Below are 20,590 nucleotides of genomic sequence, written 5' to 3' on the forward strand. Positions count from 1 at the left end.
GTCCTCGCTGGCCCTTCAAGTTGCAGCCCATGGAAAAGCGGATCAATTCTCCAATGGCAAGTCCCGGAAAGGCAAAAAGGGTGGAAGGTCAATCCCCACACAGCGCTTCCTGTTGCCCATTAGGGAAGCTGTGTTGGTAATGAGCTGCCCAGGGGCACCCAAGACACCCCACGACACCCTCCCCTAACCAGTCCTCCGGACACACAGGTTTCCCTTTATGACTCTCTCTGTAGGCAGACCACAGTCTTCCAACCACACACTCGGCTGAAGGGGAAGGCAAGTGGCCGGCAGCCTGGGGACTCACAGCAGCTCCTTTGAAACCAGCACTAGCCACAACGAGCCAGCCGTCTTTGGAGTCATCCCTTCCTGCACACATTCCTCCTGGGAAAGCCACCTCCACTCCCCAGGCAGAGTGCCCCACGAGGCCAGGAGTTCAAACCAAAGCGACAAGGAAATCATCACTTGTACTTAATTCTCAGCTACGTAGACAAACGGTGATAAATATTTATGGTGGGAAATTTCATAATTAAACACACACACACACACACACAACATTCAGCTCTAAAATTCCAGCTAACTCCACAAAGAATGCCTGCTGAACAGGTTGCAAATTAAGAACAATTATTTTTCTCCTCTGCATTTAAATATAACTTACAGCTAAAGTCATTTAAAGGGGTTAACATCAACCTTAATTAAATATTAAAGTGTGCCTGTACCTGCTGCTATTGTTGCCCCTTCGAATAAGATATAACCTATTTTTGACAAGTTTTCATCTTTCTCTGTGCAAGACACTACATGAAACCAAATCAGTGGCAAAAAGGAGAGTAATGAATAATCTATTTCATATTCCAACAGTACCCAGAGCTCGGAGTGGAAAAAATATTCAGTCAGACGACGGCAAGAGTCTGCTGAGGTACCACATGACACAGCTAATGTTTAAATAATAATAATAAAAAAAGCGATAAACAAATCATTAGCTCTTAACAGTTGTTTAATGCAATTTGTTAATGAACGTAATGGTGGGGACTAATAATGAAAGAAAATAAAAACGTCTAAACAGGCGCCAAGTTGCTGGCGATGCGCAATTATTTCCTTGTCAAGTTTTTATGATTTAATGAGCCCCTCTGGGACTGACGGCTGTCAGTCAGTCGTGACTTTTTGACACCATTACAACTTCAAATACAGCAGCAGGCAGGCTGTTTTCCTCGGATTTGAAATACTGAAATGATCTGACAGTTTTAAAGAAAAGATGTGCAAAAAAAAAAAAAAAAAAGGAGAAAGAGAGGAAGAGAGAGACAGTGGCTTTTTCTCCCTCCTCCCTTTCTTTCTTTCTCTCCCTCCCCTCTTCGATGGGTTGATAATCTCTGGATGCTGTTTGGTAATGAAAACCCAATCACTGAGGTCATTATCTGATGAGGTTTTTGGAACAGGCAGGCTTTTTTCCCCTCTTTATTTCTTTACTTAATGATAACTCTCAATGGGCCTGCCCCGCATGGGACGGCCAGAGCTGCACAATTTTGTTCACTATTAATTTCAGCCTTTGAAGCTCAGGGCTCAGAAGCAGTAGCAAAGCAAACCCCCCACCAAGCTGGTTCCAAAATAAGACAATCCAGCCTGCCTGAAACAGAATAGCAAATGGCCTCCCGGCTCAGGCCCGGCAGCTGACGTCAAGCCCACTGCATTTGCAGTCATTCCCCTTCAACGTGGAGCATTTAAAACTCTTTACAACTTCAGAGACTTTAATTGAATTGCTTTTGATTCTGGAGCAGGGTACCATCCGCTTTATTTATTCTGTTAGGGAAACTGTTTAGTCTGCATGAATTTTATATGTGGAGGGGTTCCTTCTCTTCTTCCTCTTCCATGTCTTCATCTTCACCCCCTCCCCTCCCCCACCCTTCCAGCAAACAACTTCTTCCTCCTCTTTCTCCTCCTCCTCTTCCTCTTCTTCCTCCTCTTCTCCTTCCCCCTCCCCCTTCTCCCTCCCTCCCTTCCTCCTCTTCCTCCTCCTCCTCTTCTCCTCCTCCTCCTCCTCCTCGTCCTTCTGAACTTCTTGTTCTTCAAACAAAACCTCCCAATTTTAGGCTTATCCAACAATAATGGAAGTCTACATATTACCTAGAACCTTTCACAGATCTATGACCTGCTTCAAGTTTGTAGACTCTCTTCCTTCCCCAGTAGGAGAGTAGAAGGATGAGGAGAGTAGAAGGATGAGCCATTTGGCTTCCTCCAGGGCTTGCTTGAGTCCTGCCCGTGGCATCCAGGAGGGACCCTCAGACCAGCATCCTGGTCTGGTCTAGGTGGTAGCTCTCTGGGGATGTTGATGTTCCAATTCTTACTCCCAAGCAGGGGTTGAGCTGGGGCAAAATTGTAGGTTTGATGAACTGGTGAAGACATAAAGTTGGCAGAACAAGCCACTGGAGAGGTGAGCAATGAACATCCCTTCTTTCTCATTCCATGGCTTCAGCATGGACACAGATCTTAGCAGAATATTGAGAAGCCAGGAAGCATTGGTAATTAGATCATCCTTGGGAAGACTGCTGAGAGGTAGATGGGAGGCATGAGGCCCTAAGCTAGGGTCAACAATTGTGCAGGAAGCCTCCAGAGGGGTTGGCATACTTTGGGACTATTTGTGTCCCAGATGGAGAAGGGGATTGTTTGCTTGCTTGTTTTTGGTTTTGTTTTTGATGGTGTCTGTGTTTAGCACATCCAGAATTCCATTGTCAGAATAAAAGGTTCTTGCAGCCGTGGGTTCCTTGCGCTGACAGGAAAATTAGCACAGCTGCTCTGCTTCGCTCCACCAAAATCCCATACCATCCTTCTGACATAAAGGCTGTGGTTTTATTTACACAATACTAAATGATTTAGCTGAACACAAGTAAGCTCTGGCCTGTTTCTATAGGTCTGATTTCTCCAGTGGATTGTGCATTTTACATTCCCTCTCATACCTCTTCTGGAAAGGAGGGAAAAAATGAAGTACTGCATTGGTGGTTGGTTGGCATTTGTTTTATGAAGGGAACAGGTTTGCTTTTCAAGAATTCAAACCTTCCAATCATATTCAAAAGACAGTACAGAACCCATAAGTGCACATGAAGTCTTAAGAAAAACATATTTTACTTTATGACTCGGAGGAAAATGACCTCAGCTTGGGCAGCTTCTAAACTGGATCACAATGAACTCATTTTGAACGTGATTCCCAGTAATCTCAGAAAGAATGAAAGAAAAATCACGAAGCACATTAGAGGTTGAATACACAGTGAATTCAGGAATCCATTTGTTTGCGGGGGGCGGGGGGGTGGAAACAAAATAAACCCACTCTGTGTAACCCTCTGCTGGAATCTGCTGGAATGCCCTATTCTTTGAGAAGTTGGTGGACATTTTTTTCCCCCCAGAAAGTTGATTTCTAGTGGACCATCTTATTGGACTCTCACCTATTCATGAGGACAGTGGAAATTTCTCATTGATGGAGTCATGTTCTTGCTCTTACTGAAATATTCATGTTCTCTTTACATACTGGGATGGATGTGGAGAGGACCTCGTCAGACCTTCTCCATGTATGAGGGCTGCTTTTGGCAGAGCAAATATTCCAAGTGAAAGGATACAGAGATGCTTACATAGGTCAGGGATGATGAGGTCACATTTAAAATACTGAGCCAGGGCTCCCATTACCAGTAAAATTCTGAGGAGTATGGGGATTGGGGAAAGCAAGAAAATGTTTCTTGGAGCCGGTAACCAAAATTGTGAAAAAGTGGGCATGGGTGCAGGTTCAGCAAAAATATTCTTGGGTTAAAAACAATTACGCAATAGAAAAACATGGAAAGTGCTAAGTCAATTTCCTGTACAAGTGACATTAAATACTCTCCTTAGCAACAAAAGCACGTGGGCAGGTTGACTATATTCACTGTGCTGAGAAGGGCCAGGGCTGGCCGTGCGTGCTACTGGCTCTGGTCCCTGGTTGTCTATGCATTTCCACCCTTGGACATCACAGAAGGACATTTTGGTGATGAGAGGTATGTGACAACAGATGTGAGTGACTCATCATACCCTCTCCCAAACCCTGACCCCTGACATGGCCGCAGGGTAAGAAAGAATGTTACCAATGCTATTTTGGACTGTAGATGAAATTACCAAAAGGCAAACATTTACCTTCACCTATTTAAAAAAAAACCAACAACAACGAAGGAAACCAACCCACATGCAAACAGGAATAGAAAATATTTTTACACTCTTTGCACTTTAGCTGAACAGTGGGGGAAGGAGAGAAGGGGTCACCCAGGGCCTGTCAGTGCCGAAGAATGATTCATGTGACCATTTTGTCTTAATTACTCAGAACAAGCGGCGGTTGCTGTTTATCAAGGGAGAGCAGATACATCAGTGTCTTCTGACAAAAAAAGTGATGGCCGTCAGGATGGTGATGACCACGATGATCCCGAGGATGACAAGCAGGATGCGGTTCTGGATGATTCTGGGAGAGAGAGAAGAGAGACACATGCACATAGATAAACGGAGGTCATTCTGACAAAGATCATCCAAGGCCAAGTTGACGAATGAAACCACAGCCAGCCAGGTGGGGGGAAGCCCAGTGTGTGTGTGTGTGTGTGTGTGTGTGTGTGTGTGTGTGTGTGTGTGTGTGTGTGTGTGTGTGTGTGTGTGTGTGTGTGTGTGTGTGTGTGTGTGTGTGTGTGTGTGTGTGTGTGTGTGTGTGTGTGTGTGACAGAGAGAGACAGAGCAAGAGACAGAGACATACAGATAGAGAAGAGTGCGTGTACGTGCGCGTGCGCACACACACACACACACAGAATCAGGCAGCTTCTTTCTGGCTGTAGGAACAGCTCTATAGTGCTTGTCATGCTGTACTCAGACGAATCAATGGCTTTCCCGGCTCTAGTACCATGTAGTCCCTTTAAGTGATCAAGGGCCTCATGTGAACTTCTCTTTTTAATTTAAAATGTGAGACAAGCCTGATTTTTTTCTCTTTTTTTTTTTTTGCCAGTGTTTCCTGTGAAAGTGAGGCTCCAAGGAAACATATGTCAGTAAGGAACTTACCTATATAAAAATACCTGGGGAAAAGTAAAAGAGAGACTTAGCAAGAGGAGGGCAGGATTAAGAAGCAAGTGTCAAGCTTCCAGCCTCAGCTGCGAAGCTGTCACCTGTCACTGGGGCTCACGCGCCATCCCTCCATCGGGCCAGGAGCTGCATATTGGGGCAAGATGGAAATGAGAAACCAAGTCCTCAGGGTGCCTGGCGTGGGTTGGGAGGTGGGCCCACAGCTTCAGGCATGCTCAGCACCTCGGTGTGGCCCTGCTGAAGGCGACCTCAGAGGAGAACAGAGGAGAAATGCGCTCCAGATGCCTGCAGAGAGCTTCCGATGAAGTTGTTTCATAATTTGTTACCTCATTCGGAGAAAGGAGGTCGCACATCAGAATGCTTTGTTGAGACTTTCAAAGGAAGCCTAGGTCACCAGCCTCGCCCACGCTCGCTTGCTCGCTCACTCGCTTGCTCCCTTTCAGAGCACACAGAAATAGAACCTAGAAGTGGCTGGCTGGCTGGCCGTCTCGCCGGCTGCCCCCTGGCTTAAACACCCCCCACTTTGCATCCCACCATTCTGCAGATGCAGGTAGGAGGAGGTCTCTGCACGGCTCTGGACGTGGGATGTGGGGTCTTCCGCAGGGAGGAGCCAGGGGGGACGAAGCTAGCATCCAACTGAGCGGGGACCTGCTACTCCTTTGTATCTCACAAAGCGACCTGCACAGGTATTTGGGGCGGTTTCTAAAGCATCTGGGTATCTGTTTCTTGGAAGGAGGATGACATCAGGCAGTAGTTTGGCTGTAGACCTCCTCATCCACCCTCCCTTCTACCCCTACACAGATGGATGGAAGCTGTCACATCAGAGCAGCTCACTCCTCGGTGGCCCCTAACAGGACCAACTCCCTCTCCTCCTGACAGGTTACAAAATGATCGCATTTGCTGACACATCTTCCGCAAAACTGCCTGAGTACCCGTGTCCACTTTCCTTGCAGGAGATGAATGGTCTACTTGGTCCTCATTTATCACTCAGGGCTTGGCTAAGATCTGTCTCGTTTATTTCTTCCTTTTCCAACTAAAAAGTCCGTGCCTGTCATTAATTCTTCTGCCATGACAACTAATTCAGACTTAACAGGCCATAATTAGTCAGGAGGCAGAACCCCCCCCCCCCCAACAAAAAAAGTAAAGTGAATAAAAAAACAAGACTTTCAAGACTTATTAAATAAGGGTAATGGTAGACACTGGTTGGTGCTACTTGGTGGGTCCATTTAAAACTCAAATTGATTTTTTTTCCCTTTGTCTACCTCCCCCCTTCCACCCCCAAGCCAAGCCACGCCACAGTCAAAAAAACAACAACAACTCTGTTTACCATAGTTACCTACACGAGACTTGCAAAGGCTATCCGCATAATGGAAACATGGTTGTAAAACACATTAAAAGCCTGGAAACAGCTGGGCGCTGGTGGCTCATGCCTGTAATCCTAGCTACTCAGGAGGCTGAGATCTGGGGATTGTGATTCAAAGCTAGCCTGGGAAGAAAAATCTGTGAGACTCTTATCTCCAATAAACCACTAGAAGACCAGAAGTAGCACTGTGGCTCAAGCGGTAGAGCTCTCGCCTTGAGCTGAAGAGCTGAGGGACAGTGCCCAGGCCCAGAGTTCAAGCCCCACAGTTGACAAAACAAAAACAAAAACAAAAACCCACCCCAAAACAACAACAAAGCCTGGAAACATTGTTAAAGTTCGGTCTTATGTGATCTGTGGTAGGATGTCTAGGATGTCTCTTGTATAGCCTGGGTGGCGACTATTGCATGTGTGAGCTGAGGACCCCAAGGCATGCATGATGTTCATGTAGGATAAACCATGGATGGTACTGAGGCCTGGCTGGAAAAGTGTTAGGCACCCCTATATCCTCAGCTCTTCCTGGCTTTCCTAGCTGGGCTCCCTACTCTCAGTACACCCAGAGTCCACTGGCTTTCCTGTCACCACCCCTCTGCGGCTTCAGTGGAACTACCTGTGAGGCCCACGTGGAAGCCACCTCAGAAGGCCTGACACCACCAGGGGTGCTCAGGGAGTCCAGAGAGAAAGTCCAAAGAAGGAGGGCCACCCAGCCTGGCCCCCAGTAACTTGTCATGACTCCATTCAAGAGAGAATGGAGAAGAAATCTGGGCAGATTCATGTGCAGAAACACGTCAAGAGGTCTGCATGGAAAAGGCTGGAGCTGAAAGCTGAGCACATCCCTCACAGACACAGACACAGACGTGCTCCGCAGGGCTTTCCAGAGCCCCCCGAGCCCTAGTGTCTCCTCCCAGGGGCTGAGAGCAGGCCCGGTCCCCCAGGACTGGAAGTGTGTGCTGCCGGAGGAGGTTGGCAGGAAAAGGGAATTTGCTTCCAAGGGCTACCCAGTATTGGGAACTAAGGGAACAGAAGGGCAGAAAGAATTGGAACAGAGGTTGCTAAGTCTGCAGTTACAACCCTGTGGTTGTTGAGTAAGTTTGGCTGGTGAGGACATCAACCCAATTTAGGACCTCAGAGGAGATGGGCAAACACAGGCTCTCTAAGGAATAGAAAAGAGAGTCACCAGGGCACTTGAATGGACAGGACTGAGCCAGCTGGGAGGGGAAAGCAGGCTGGCAGTGGCCGGCCCCATCTGTGAAGAGGCCTGGAATACAGTCAACCAAGCCGCTGCTGGCCTGTGTTGCTCTGGGCAAAGCAGAAAGGATCTCAGGAAAGAGAATCGGAAAAGCAAGCCAGGCCGAGAGGCTCTTGCTAGCTAGCAAGCCAGAGAAGGAACTTTTGGGGTAGCCCAAAGTTAAGTTGCTCCTAACTCTAGGCCAGGAAGGGGCCTAGATGTTCAGCTAGGTCTGCAGCAAGCAGTCTTAATCTCCCTTTTGAAAATGCAAAGTGTGTTTACCCAGTAAATAATTTAAGAAAGAGTATACACTTGAAAGAAGACGTCCATTGAAACAGCCAGGCTAAATTGCCTCCAGGCAGAAACTTGTGCATTTGCATGCTGCATTCTATTAAGTGAGCACACTGTGGCTTTAAAAGAATGCAGAGCCAAATTAAAAGGAATGTAGGCCCGAAACATCAAAAATTCTCCCAAGTTTACATTATGAATCACAGTGCTGTTGATATAAGATGAATTAACCATTTACTTTGAGGCTGAACTCACAAAGTACTATTGAAAGTACTGATCCCCGAGTGGAACCCAGGGAGCGGTTAATCTCGCCATTGCCAGTCTCCTCCCCTTCTGGAAACATGCTCCTGCGTGTGGCAGCTGGAATCATAGAAGGCTGGTTCAAGCGAGGGAGGCAGCCCGCGCCACCTGACATGGTTTTCCATTCCTGCTGGAGGATTCCACGGCCCCCAATACCGGTTCTCTTCAACTTCTTGCACACGCTGAGTTGACTTTGAGGTTAGGGTGGCCGGGGGGCCTGCTTTGGCAGATGAAGTGTGGGTGAAAGTGCTCAGGGTCACTCCCATGCAGTGACTTGCCCGGCTCCAGCCTCCTGCTGGGTCTTCCCTGCTGTTCTGATCAGGAGGGCTTCAGCGCACTGAGTGTCGTTAGAGGCTGGTGAGACTCTAACTGAATCCTAGTCATCGCCTGTAGAGCCTGTCCCTGCGCTCACCTGCTCTCACAGTAAGATGGGGGCTGCTTGTTACCACACATGACCTAAATTATCCCGACTTACACAACTGCCCCTCTCGACAGGCAAGAGGGCACATATGATCAAACAAGATGGACAGAGCTAATGCATCCCAGAAGCCAAGATATGAAGAGCGCAGAAACTTCTTTCTTGACGGATGAAAAGCAGGGTACCTTTTCTATCTGCTTGGTCATAATTCTTCTCACACAGGAGCTTTTTCAGCTGAGACCAATGACACTGTGCCCCGATGAACCACAGGATCCGGCTGAGGTGCCAGATACCCCGTGAGGCCCTTGCTTCCTGTGTGAAGTATGTATTGTGTTGGCCGCATTCACCTCTCAGTTCCAAACATCTGATGCCACTTAGAGCGGTGAGCTAGATAAAGACGGTCTCCACCCCTAGCCACCATGACTGGATCCTGAGCAGCCTTTGCGACTTATGCTGAGCCAACAGAGAGACTCTCCACCTTTGCAGGACTGTTTGGAATGTGGATGCTAAGCCCAGATCTGCTGCCATTTCATCTCCCTGAGGGAAGTCAGCCTGAGCCAAAGAGCTGGCCAGCAGAGAGCGGAGAAATGGAACCTAGGTCTCTGAAGACATGGTGAACAACTTTCGCCGCCGCCTCCTCCTCCTCCTTCTGTTCTTTTCTTTCTTTTTCTTCTTTTGGCAAAATTGGGATTTGAACTCAGGGCTCATACTTGCTATGGGGGCACTTTCTATCACTTGAGCCATGCCCTAGCCTTACATTTTTTGTTTGGTTTTCCAGATGGTACCTCCAGATTTTGTGGAGGGCAGGCCTCAGACCATTAGCATTTTGTGTAGCTGGGATCACAGGTACAGATTCACCATGTTTGACTTGTTGGATGAGATGAAGTCTTGCTAATTTTTTTTTTTTTTTGGTCTAGACTGGCCTTGAACTTGATCCTCCTGATGTCTGCCTTTTGAATAGCTAGGAATATAGGCATGAGCAACCAGGCCCAGTGAAATTCAAGCATGCATATATTTATATGTATAAATACATATACACACACATATATGTTTGGCAGAACACAGGGCTTCTGTAGAAAGCTACACTTCCTTTCAACTTTGACTCATATGAAAAAATAAATAAACTACACTGTTTGATTTAGGTCTTCTATTGTGATCAAAAAGCATTTTTAGATTGGAGTCATCCTGATTCCCAAACCCAATCTTTGATCTATGACACACTCCCTCACTTCCACCAAAAACTTCTTGTCCACACCCCTCAAGGACACAGTGAACTTTCTAGAGCCTGACTCTCTTTTGTCTTTTGTATCTACAGAGCTTGGCACAGATATTCTTTAAAAATGAATATCCCACTGCTAGCAGCGCTGGGAGATGGAGGCTACAGATAATTTGCATCCAGGAAGATTGAGACCAGCCTGGGTGATATAATGAGACCCAGGTTAAAATAACAGCAATAACAAAAATAAACAAAAGGAAACATTTAAAACCAGAGGAAAATCTTGCCGAATGCAGAGTTAAAACTACTAGCACAGGCTTGTCTGAAGGCTCACATCTCATAGTTGGTTCTAATTTCCACATTTCTGCTCACTACCAGCCATGCTGTCATGACAGATGCTGGCAGTTGGGGTGCTTGGCAGTTTAGTGCCACACCTCCTACTGCCTTCTTCCTTAGCCCTCAGTAATGATGCCCCTCCTTGGGGTGTGTCAGGGCAGTAAAACTAGCCACTGGAAGACCTAGGGAAACTCTCTAGCGAAGGTACCTGTGTTCTATGCACCTGTGTTCGAATCCTCCTTCCTTTCTGAAGAAAACCAATCCCCCTCATCTTAACAAGACCCCCTTTTCAAATACAGTCACATTCTGAGATGCTGGAGGATAGGATTTTAATATCAGAACTGAAGTGGGTGGGGAGACACCATATCATCTCTGTTTGCAAATCATAAACTTTGGGTTGCCTGGGTGATATGTAAATGAACATGGCTGGGTTCCAATAAAACTATTTAAATAAAGATTTTGGGCTGGGAAAGTGGCTCAGTGGTAGAGTGCTTGCCTTGCATGCATGAGGCCCTGGGTTCGATTCCTCAGCACCACATAAACAGAAAAAGCCAGAAGTGGCACTGTGGCTTGAGTGGTAGAGCAGTTGCCTTGAGCTGAAGAGCTGAGGGACAGCGCCCAGGCCCAGAGTTCAGGCCCAGACTGGCAAAAAAAAAAAAAAGAGAGAATCTAAAGATTTTTCAGGTGTTAACAAAAATTCTTCTTTTAAATGCTTTGCAGCCATCTAAAAACCAAAAGATTTTTTTTTTTTTTACTTTGCAGGCACAGGGTATACATAGGAGATGGTGCCATGGTTTCGGTTTATCCATCCTGAGCCTAAATGCTACAAGCATTACGAGAGTGGCATGGAATGGTACTGGCAGGTCTGGCTAGGTGTCTCTGGATTAAGAAGGAAGCCCAGGGTTCCTGCCTTGTGAGAGCTGGTGGTGGTACAATGAGCAATCAATGAAGGAAAGTTGTCATTAGAGTAATGGCAGGACCGGGACAATTGTTTGTGCACCTGTAGTTCTGGGTTTGCCTGGGGTGACCTGCAGCAAGTCACACCATGACACCTGAGTTCCAGTTTCTTCCCTAACAACACCATCCAACTCACCAACCACACCAGGGAGGAGAGGGCTGGATCATTAAAGACTTTCAGAAGCGAAGTCCTTCTTGTGTGTAGAGGTGACAGGCAATTCTGTGAAAGGAGGTGGCTTTTCAAGGAGGGTGAGAGACACCCATCATCAGAGGCTGCAAAGATGCCTGGGGAGCTCCCAGGGTTGGTGGGAAAGGTGGAGGCAGGAGTCCAGGGAGCTGCTGCCTTTCTGGGCCCTGCCAGGATGCTTGTTCTCTCTCAGGGCTTCTCATTGACAGTCTCCCCAGCAGGGCTGAGCTTTCCCTCCAAGGTGGGAACATCCACATCAAAAGGGAAGGGAGGGCGTCCCATTGGCTGGCTCAGGGATCCCTCCCCAGCCTGGGAAAGCAGCCAACAAGTACCTGTCAGACCCACTGATAAGTCCAAGGGGTTTTGATCAGTGATGTGTAGCTACATTGCACTCTGCGTTGCCAAATGTGTACATCAGACTGCAGCCTGGGTACCATGGCCACTGCCATTCTTAAATATGGACTCGGTGGCAGCAGGGGGCCCAGAGAGCAGCTTTGCTGGCTACCACTTTCAGATAGGATCAAGGGCAGCTCGCCTCCATCAAAGGACTTGGAAAGAACTTGAAGAGAATTAAATAACGATGCTCTAGAAATGCAAGGTAGACTTAATCCCTCACAGGCTTGCTGACTGTTAAAGACGGGAAAAGGTCTTCAGGCCCAAGTCTAGATTCTTCCTGTTATAGAGTCAAGGACCCTGATAACCTGAGAGGTGAAGGGTGTGCCCAAGGCCAACTGTTCTGGGCTCAGCCAGGTCTGCCGGAGCCAGGCTCACACAGTAGTAGTGCCTTCAGTACCTTCACGGTGCCAAGCATGGTGTTGGTCTATGTTGGCAACCTGAGGTCTCTTAGCAGTCTGTGCTCCTCACTGGAGTCTCTATAGACCACGGAAAGGGGGCCCAGGATGACCAGGGATAGTGGCCCCCAATTCCAGGCCAAAGCTGAGGAAGAAAAGTGGAAAAACAGGGAAGGTGAAGGATGACATCCTTCTTACTGCTTTTGTGTCAAAATGTCCTGTATTTTATGGAATGATGGGGAAAGGAGATGGCAGGTTTTTTGTTTTTTTTTTTCCCTCCAATGTTCTTACTTGAACATGACAAATCTACTATTTCCTTGGAAATTACTTTCTCTTATCTGAGTAACACATGAATAATTTGCCATTAGTCTCCTATCTGAAAAAAATGAAGCCCCAAGTTGGGCATGGTGATGCAGACCTAAATCCCAGTGCTAGAGAGGAGGAGGCCCCAGAGGATAGTGCCTTGTAGAAAAGGCTGGGCTAGACAGAGAATTCAAGGCCAGCCTACGATCCATAACATGTTCCGGTTTCAAAGAAGAATATGAAACAGAACAACAACAAAAGGTCCAAATGCAAGAAATCTGAAGGTTTCTGAACCACGGAGCTAGAAATTCTACCTGGCTCTACACTTTGGTGAGACCTCAGGGTCCCTCCAGCGCGGTGCCTGTGACAGTAGCAGCAGCAAGCTCAGCTGCGGTGATGGTGGCTGCAGCTGCAGCTCCTTTCACTTGGGCTCCATTTGGGGCCCTGCTCGGACCTGTATTTTATGCCCAGTGCTTCCACTTTTTTTTTGTTTTTAAAGAATCTTTTTAGACAAGGTCCAGACCTGCAACCTCAGCATCATCTTCCCGCTGTAGGACACATGATCACGATTCATGTATCTGTCCAGTCTTAACATTCTCTACTAGACTGCTCTTCGGTTCAGTAAACGGTGAGTCTTTGACATCTTCATTTTTATATTTCTTTCCACAGCACAGTAATTGGGCACACAGTTTATTGCTATCGGAACAGGATGAGTACCTCTTATGTCTAATGATTGGGACTGCAAGCGTTTCAGATTTTGGAATATTTGCATAGATTTCTTACCAGTAGAGCAGCCCTAATTGGAAAATCCCAAATGTTGTTTAGTCTGAAACTTTTCAGTGTTGCACAGTGTTTCAGAGATTAGGGATGCTCAGCCTATAACATGGCACATTAGTTAACCAAAGCCAATCAACCCTTTACTTTGTGGCTAATGTAAATACACCGTAAATTATTAAGATGATACTCCACAGCATACTTTCATTCCATAGAATGTTTTTATCAACTCTTTTTCAATCACTAGCACATTGGTTACATCCTTTCAGCATTTTAAAGAGCTTAATTGATCTAAGAGCAGGGGACGGAGAGAATGGCAGGTATCCTCTGGGGACTGCCAATGACCTTGTACCATACATTTTTAAAACTACTGCTGCCTAATTTACAAAGGTGAGCAGATGTTATTGGGAGATTTCAGGACTGCTAGAGATTCATGTAATGAATCTGCTGGAACAGAATGCTAGACAGAAAAGAAAAGAGAAGGCAAGGCCCTCCATCATGGTGGCCCTGGCAAAGCTGTCAGCCTGGAGTAGGCATTGGTGGCTGGGCCAAGAGATGCCATTCCCTATGGACTTTAGGTAATTCTTGTTCTATTCCCCTAGGGTCTCTCTGTCCCCAAGCTGTTGGGTGTCCCAGAAGATCTCTTTATCCAAGCTGGGTCCTGACCTTTTTACTACAAAATAGTCTTCCTGCCCTCCTGAAGTAGCTACTTGTGTGTTCATCCCTGGTGGAGGACCTCTCAAGCCCTTTAGCCACTGGAGAAGCCCGGGACTTTATTTGGCGAGCTAGACTGCCTGTGTTCAAGCCCAGGCGCTGCCACATAACAGAGGAGGGAAGTCCTGGGAGGGTGGAAAGATCTGGCACCAGGGCTGAGTCAACAGGAGAGCAGTTTCAGAGAGCTGGAGTGACAGAGCAGCTGCAGAGAGCTAGAAGGGCAGTCCTTTTCCTAAGTGCTCCGGACTGCTGCTGGGACCCAGTACACTCAGAGCTCAAGATGAGATCTACCAGGACAAGCTAGGGATTCTTCTCTCTGAAACCTACCATGCTTGAAATACTGTGCAACAAAGTCCAAGTTATCCAAAATACTGGGTGGCTAAGCAAGACACATCTGCAAGGCAGATCCAGTCTTTAGGCCCTGTCTGGACCTCTGACTAATACTGAGAATAAATTAAAAATAGAAAAGAGCTGGGTGCTAGTGGCTCATACCTGTAATTCTAGTTACTCAGGAGGCTGAGATCTGAGGACAGTGGTTTGAAGCCACATTCTGTAGGAAAGTTTGTCTTGTCTCCAATTAAGTACCAAAAAGGCTGAAAGTGGAGCTGTGGCTCAAGTGGTAGAATGCTAGCCTTAAGAAAAAACAAACACAGGGGCTGGGGGGTTTAGCCCAGCGGAAGGGCGCCCGCCTGGCGCGCGCAAGGCCCTGGGTTCGGTTCTCAGCCCTGGTTAAAAAAAAAAAGACACAAGAAAAAACAAACACAAAAACAAAACAAACTCAGAAACAGTTCTTAGGCTCTGAGTTCAAGCCGCAGGAGTGGCATAAAAAAGAGAGGGGGTGAGGTTTGTGGCATTCCTTCCTCACCCTCCTGCCCAAGCCCAGCCTTCCTGACCTGGTGGCTCTCAGAAGTCTGAGGTTGCAACCTTTGCAAGGGCATCAGTGACCAGGTCCACACAGATAGCATTCAGTTTAGCCCAGAATCTTTTCCTAACTATGGAGTCAAAGGCTGGGGAGGGGTCAATATAAGTCACAAGCCAGGTTGTATGCACCTTTTTTTAAATGTGCACAAATACAGGGCAGTGCCTCACTGCACATCTGTAGGCCAATCCCCTGCTCTCCCCTCAGTCTACAACTGGAGAAGCCTGCCTTGCCACTCCCAAGGTGGTACACATTTATAGGCAACGTGTTAACAGTCAAAGGATTCTACACTAGGAAGTCAAGATAGCTCTACCAGAGCAGATGGTAAAGAGCGAGCTGTAAGACTGTGTCTACTCACAATCTATTGGTGGATTCTGGGGAAAGCAAGTAAATGTGCCTCAGTTTCTCTACGTTTAAAATGGTTGTAAACATATGAGACACAGGCAACCTTGCAGATGGATGTCCAGGATCGATTATTGATAAAAATAAAAATAAAAGCAGACAGATGCATAATGGCTTTCAAACACTCTCATGAGTCTTTTATCTACTGCAATGAGAAGGAAGATAAAATGATAAGTCAGAAGGGGGGAGGGAGTAGGGGTTGCTTCAAAAGGCAGCCTGTGTTTTCAAATGAAGCCATCCTTTACGATCACTTAGCCCTCCTGACTTTTTTCTCCATGGACCAGATGATAACATGGCCCCTAATTATCACTGTAAGATGGTTCTACTCTAGGTAGAAGACTAAGGGAACTTCTTGCTATAGACTTGTCAAAAATGCAGCTGTCAGAAAGTGTTGGCTGAAGAGCCTAAGGGTATGGCGTCCATCTTGCCTCCTGGGCCCAGAATCCACACCTGTGTATGCACAGTACCATCTTGGTTTGCACATGCGCTCTCAGGTACCTTAGCCCAGCACCCCCTGCTCCCAGATGGGCGGTAGGAGGCCACACTGTGAAACTCATTGTGTCTCCCATAAGATACTGGAGTACACTGTTCATTACTGTGCATGTCCCTGTGATGAGGCCCCAAGGGAAATCATTCTCTCTCGTCAGGGTAGGGAAAAAAATAGTGTTTGTTTTTTTTTTTGTTTTTTTTTTTTAAATCTTGGCGATATTGACTTGTGTAGCTGAACCCCTCTCCTTCTTCAAGCCAGCTCCCAGGTGTGTAAAGATAAACTTGTGACCCACTTCTTCACATGCACAGGCTGCTCCACAGAGTGGGTGGTGGCCTGGAGATGTTCATATATAATAACCGTATCAGGCTGCGTATATTTAGGTGAATTGAGTCCCTCTAAGTCCTTTTGGGATCAAGACACTCAGGAAATAATAATTATTAGGAGTTCCCCACCCTCACGTGTTGGCTACATTAATGGTTCAGGCCTTTGTTTCCCTCATTTCCCAAGACCATTCTGTACCACAGGATACTTGAAATGGGAGTTTTCACATTGATCAAGAAAACAGGGTGTTTCCACTCCTACTTCACCCATCCCCAATCTCATTTTGTGGCCCACATGGAGATACTTGGAAAACCCACTAAAACTTGGGACTTGTGAGGAGCAGGGGCTGGCCTCTTTCTGTAGCCAACTGCGGCATGCAGTGGATCCCCTTTGTTTGGGGGTTCACAGCAATTGTCTTTAACAACAAGGACCCCCTTTGTGAAGGCTGAAGGCGTTCCCAGCAAATGTTGGCTGCAAATACGCTCTCTGAAACGTTAGCATGGCCACGGTCCTTCCTTGAACAATCTGAAGTGTATTTCTCTTTCTGTATATATTTGGCTTTTCAGATGCTTTAAAGCCTGAAAAACAATCATAGCTGAGCCCGTCTCTGAGAAGGCTCTAAAAGAAACCTACTCGGAGACAGATAAAAATAATGAGAATCTTTCTGTCAGGAAAGATTTAGGAAATATCACTGGCATTATTAAAATTTAATTTTTTACTCGCCTTTTTGGTTCCCCTTTCCAGTGATAATGAGCAGGATTGCACACCTCCGCCTTGCAAGCACTTGTTTTGTGCAATAAATTCAGCCTTCCAGTCTGAAGACATTTCAGACAACAGTTTTGACTGCTATAGGCTTATTTTTTACTCTGCGCTGTGCTTTGAGTCTTCCTATAAAAAAAAAACCAGTTCATGAGATAATTTTCCACAAGGCCAGTGGAACTAATAAAAATCAATTTTGCCCAACTGGTTCAGAGAAATCTTGGGTGTAGCCGAGGCAGAACTGCAAAAATGGAAAGAAAAGAAAAAGGATCAATGTATTCACTAATGGTTTACTTGATAGAGAACTATCAAATTAGCTGCCAGGAGCTGCTTGGCTGTCAGATTTTCCCTTTTAATGTGAACAGAATAACCTCTAAGGGTCCAGGAAGAGCATTTCTTCCCAGTGGTTAAAGATACTCAGTGTAATAATTCTTCCAAGAAGGTGACCATTCCTGGTGACAAAGCCAACTCAGGACCTCGTAGAGATGCTGGTTTTGTGAGGGGTTGGGCTGGGTTTTACTTGAATTGTTTCTAGGCCACAGTCTGGTGGGTTAGGAGCTCAATATCACACCTGGATATCTCAGGTTGTGTGTGTGTGTGTGTGTGTGTGCACTAGTGCCATTCCACTGAGCTATACCCATAGCCCAGACCTCAGGTTCTGGAGGCGTTCTCATATTCTTTCCCCCTTGTCATGCCATGAGCCCTGCCCAGCCTTCCATCTTGTCTTCTGGTGACAGAAGTTTAGTTCTCTTGCATGATCCGAAATCAGGAATGGAGTAGGGAGGCATGGATGTTTTGGGAACAGGCTAATAGAATGTATGCTCCATTTGTTCAGATCTCTAGCTGGCATGTCTAACATGCAGTGGCAAGTCTGTACAGAAAGGGAAGAAGAAGGGAAGAAGATGGGAAGGAGAAGCCAGGGTGACCAGTGCTTTTCTCTGGACGTGGGTGTCCGTCCATCTTATGCATGTCTACATTTGTTTGAACTACTGTGTATTACTACATATATTATAATGACTACTCAAAATACTGGTGAGAATAGATTGGAAAAGGAAATATTATAGGACAATGTTATAGGGTAAGAGAAAGAAAAATTGCTAATTAGAAGAAACACGTTTTGTGCCTCTTACTACCTAGAACGTGAGAAATTCTTTTGTTTAATGCTCATAATAAAGCTTTGACCAGAGCCTTAATGTTCCCATTTTTCACAGGATAAAACTGAGGTTTAGGGAGTGAACTTGCCCAATATCACAAGGCCCGTCAGTGGCCAAGCTGCTTCTACCTAAAATGAGATTCAAAAGCTACAGTACCAGGCCATCATGGGCGACCCACTCTGTAGCTCCTATTGGCTCTCATGCCAGGTGAGTCAATGCCTTTGAGATTACAGTCAGGGATAACATCTGTCTTTTTCTACTACACAATGAAATCGCACATGTGAAAATAGAGAATTCAATGCTTTACTCAAAGGGCTAGGCAAAGATGATTACTTTAGACCAGTGAGTTGAGAGTTGCCACCAATGCCATTTGGGTATTGATAATTAAAAAAAAAACAAGTCAACTACACTGAGATGACACTGAGCAGTTTTTTATATTTTATTTGTGTGTGTGTGTGTGTGTGTGTGTGTGTGAGAGAGAGAGAGAGAGAGAGAGACAGACACACACACACACAGACAGGGACAGAGACAGAGACAGAGAGTCTGTGGCCTAGAAACAATTCAAGTAAAACCCAGACCAACCCTCTACAAGCTCTTACTGTGCAGCTTAGTTTAGCCTTTGAGTCTTACCTCCTGCCTCAGTTTCCCAAATGCTGGGATTAGAGGCATAAGTCACCATGTCCAGCAACAGACTTGTTCTTGATGATTTAGAAAGTTTAAAAGGTCTGTCCATATCCTGATCATCATTAAGAACCTACTTCTTGCCTATATTGTTAGGTAAAAAGTTAAGGTTGCAATTATTATGTATCTTATGATCTTAATGTTGCTGAAAGAAAACCATATGTATTTGTATATATACATATAAAATAGATATACTAAAAGATAAAATGATTATGTTTAAGGTATCAGGATTGTGATTCAAAATTTTTTCTTTGATTTCTGATACTTGTGCAACATTTTTGAGATAATGAATATAAAAATATGATGTTTTTATAATCAGAAAGAAAGTTCAATTCAACACAGAAATGTTGGTTTTTCCTTAGATAAGTCTATACATGGATGGGGAGAGGGGGCTAGGGAATATAACATTTGAAAGAGAAAGAGACAGATTCTGCCATTGTGATTATTTGTAGTTGCTTGAATTAGAGGGAAATAAAAGTTTATTTGGAATGCATTTCAGATCTTAACAAATGAGGAGGAAGAGCTCCTCCCCTTCCACACAGAAGTTGGGTACCATCGGCTGGGGTTTTTTGTTGCCTACCACTTAACGGCGAACCACGTGAAGTTAAGAAGCAGGAGACACAGCACACTTGGAGAAAAATAACACATGTGCAGCTGCAGCAATGTCGTGCGGCCTTGTTGCCTGGGTTAGCACAACACCCAGACTGCTTGCACGGTGGCCTCAGAAGCAGAGCGTGTCTCCGATCAGAGCACACCACCGGTAGCTTAGTGGGAAAAGTGCCACCCTGTTCGTAAAAACAAGGCCCAGTTCAGATTTCAAGCAGCGCCACCAGCGAAGCTATTTTTAAGTATCTGATTGTATTTGTAGCATCTGGCATTTTGCACACTTCACTTTTATGACTTCAACATGATCCATGTTTTGCAAGACAAACAAACAAAAGAGAGATTAAGTCTGGTACACTGGAGTCATGTTGTATATCCCCAGCACAGAAACATTAAAATATGCCCTGGAGATTATTCCAGGGCCAAGTAAAACATTACCCGATGTATAGAGCCTCAGAATGGGGACTCCGCAGCATGGAAGAGAACAGAGATTTGCTTCATTTTTGAGGCCAGTATGCAGCCGATGCGAACACGCACTGATAGGAAATGCCAGCATTTCAACTTAAATCAAGACTGCAACCCCTAACATCCCTACTTTGCCTTTCAGCAGAAGATCACAAACAGACCAAATCTGGGTTTCTTCTACTAATTGGGGAGGTTTTCTAATTTGCTTATGATATCTGCCTCATGTCGAACTAATCTTCCTTCGGTTATGTCCTAATGCTGTCTGAAATAATCTGCTTACTCCTGGTCTGTCTGCAATACTTTATATCAAATAATGCTCATGTCTTTAAAACAGTCACAGCCAAAGGCAGCCTCAGCCTAGCCCTGGGCCTCCATATCACTGAGCGTGTGACGAAGATGGCAGATGTTCTACGGCCCTAAGCCAGGCGAGAAATAGGGTACAACGTAGGCTTTTGAATAAGTTAGAACCATGAAATATGTGCTAAACAGCTCTAAATTCACAACGGAAGGCATAATCTGCAAATGGTTTTGAAAAGACAGAGATAGATATTGCTGTTTTCTCAGTCAGGCAGGCAAAATATTCCAGGGTGTTCACCAGCCTGCGGAATTATTTATTATCCAAATTCACTTCCACATCCTCTTTTTCTAACGAGCACTCCCATCCCTCTCCCCTTCTAAAGACTTAGGTAAACATTCTTGATCCAGCCAAGAGGTCTCATTGATACTCACCGCAATGGGATCCGTTCAGTTTCAACGTGTTACATTTCTGCAACAGTTTTAGAGAAGCAACTCTATTTTCGGAAAGTAGAAGAGATCAGAATTCAAATGTTCATAAAACACACTACAGGTGAGTGGATGTG

General features: G+C 45.8%; 1 protein-coding gene and 1 long non-coding RNA gene across 3 annotated transcripts in view; one reads left to right on the forward strand and one right to left on the reverse strand.

Moving 5' to 3' along the window:
• The first annotated feature begins 2,020 nt into the window (after positions 1-2,020).
• Positions 2,021-19,405, forward strand: LOC122115910. The gene is made up of 3 exons (XR_006148847.1): positions 2,021-3,925; positions 11,217-11,222; positions 19,396-19,405. It is a non-coding gene; the product is annotated as an uncharacterized LOC122115910 (long non-coding RNA).
• Vti1a (vesicle transport through interaction with t-SNAREs 1A) overlaps positions 4,190-20,590 on the reverse strand; it is a 316,596-nt gene continuing 300,195 nt past the window's right edge. Inside the window, exon 8 of one of the 2 annotated variants that reach the window (XM_042689513.1) lies at positions 4,190-4,462. In XM_042689513.1, the coding sequence (XP_042545447.1) occupies positions 4,369-4,462 (94 nt within the window). In that variant the 3' untranslated portion in view covers positions 4,190-4,368. The remainder of the gene's footprint in view (positions 4,463-20,590) is intronic. The other variant, XM_042689514.1, reaches the window with a different exon arrangement.

Source organism: Dipodomys spectabilis, unplaced genomic scaffold, assembly GCF_019054845.1.
Source record: "Dipodomys spectabilis isolate Male_0828 unplaced genomic scaffold, ASM1905484v1 ptg000125l, whole genome shotgun sequence".
Taxonomy (NCBI): Eukaryota; Metazoa; Chordata; class Mammalia; order Rodentia; family Heteromyidae; genus Dipodomys; species Dipodomys spectabilis.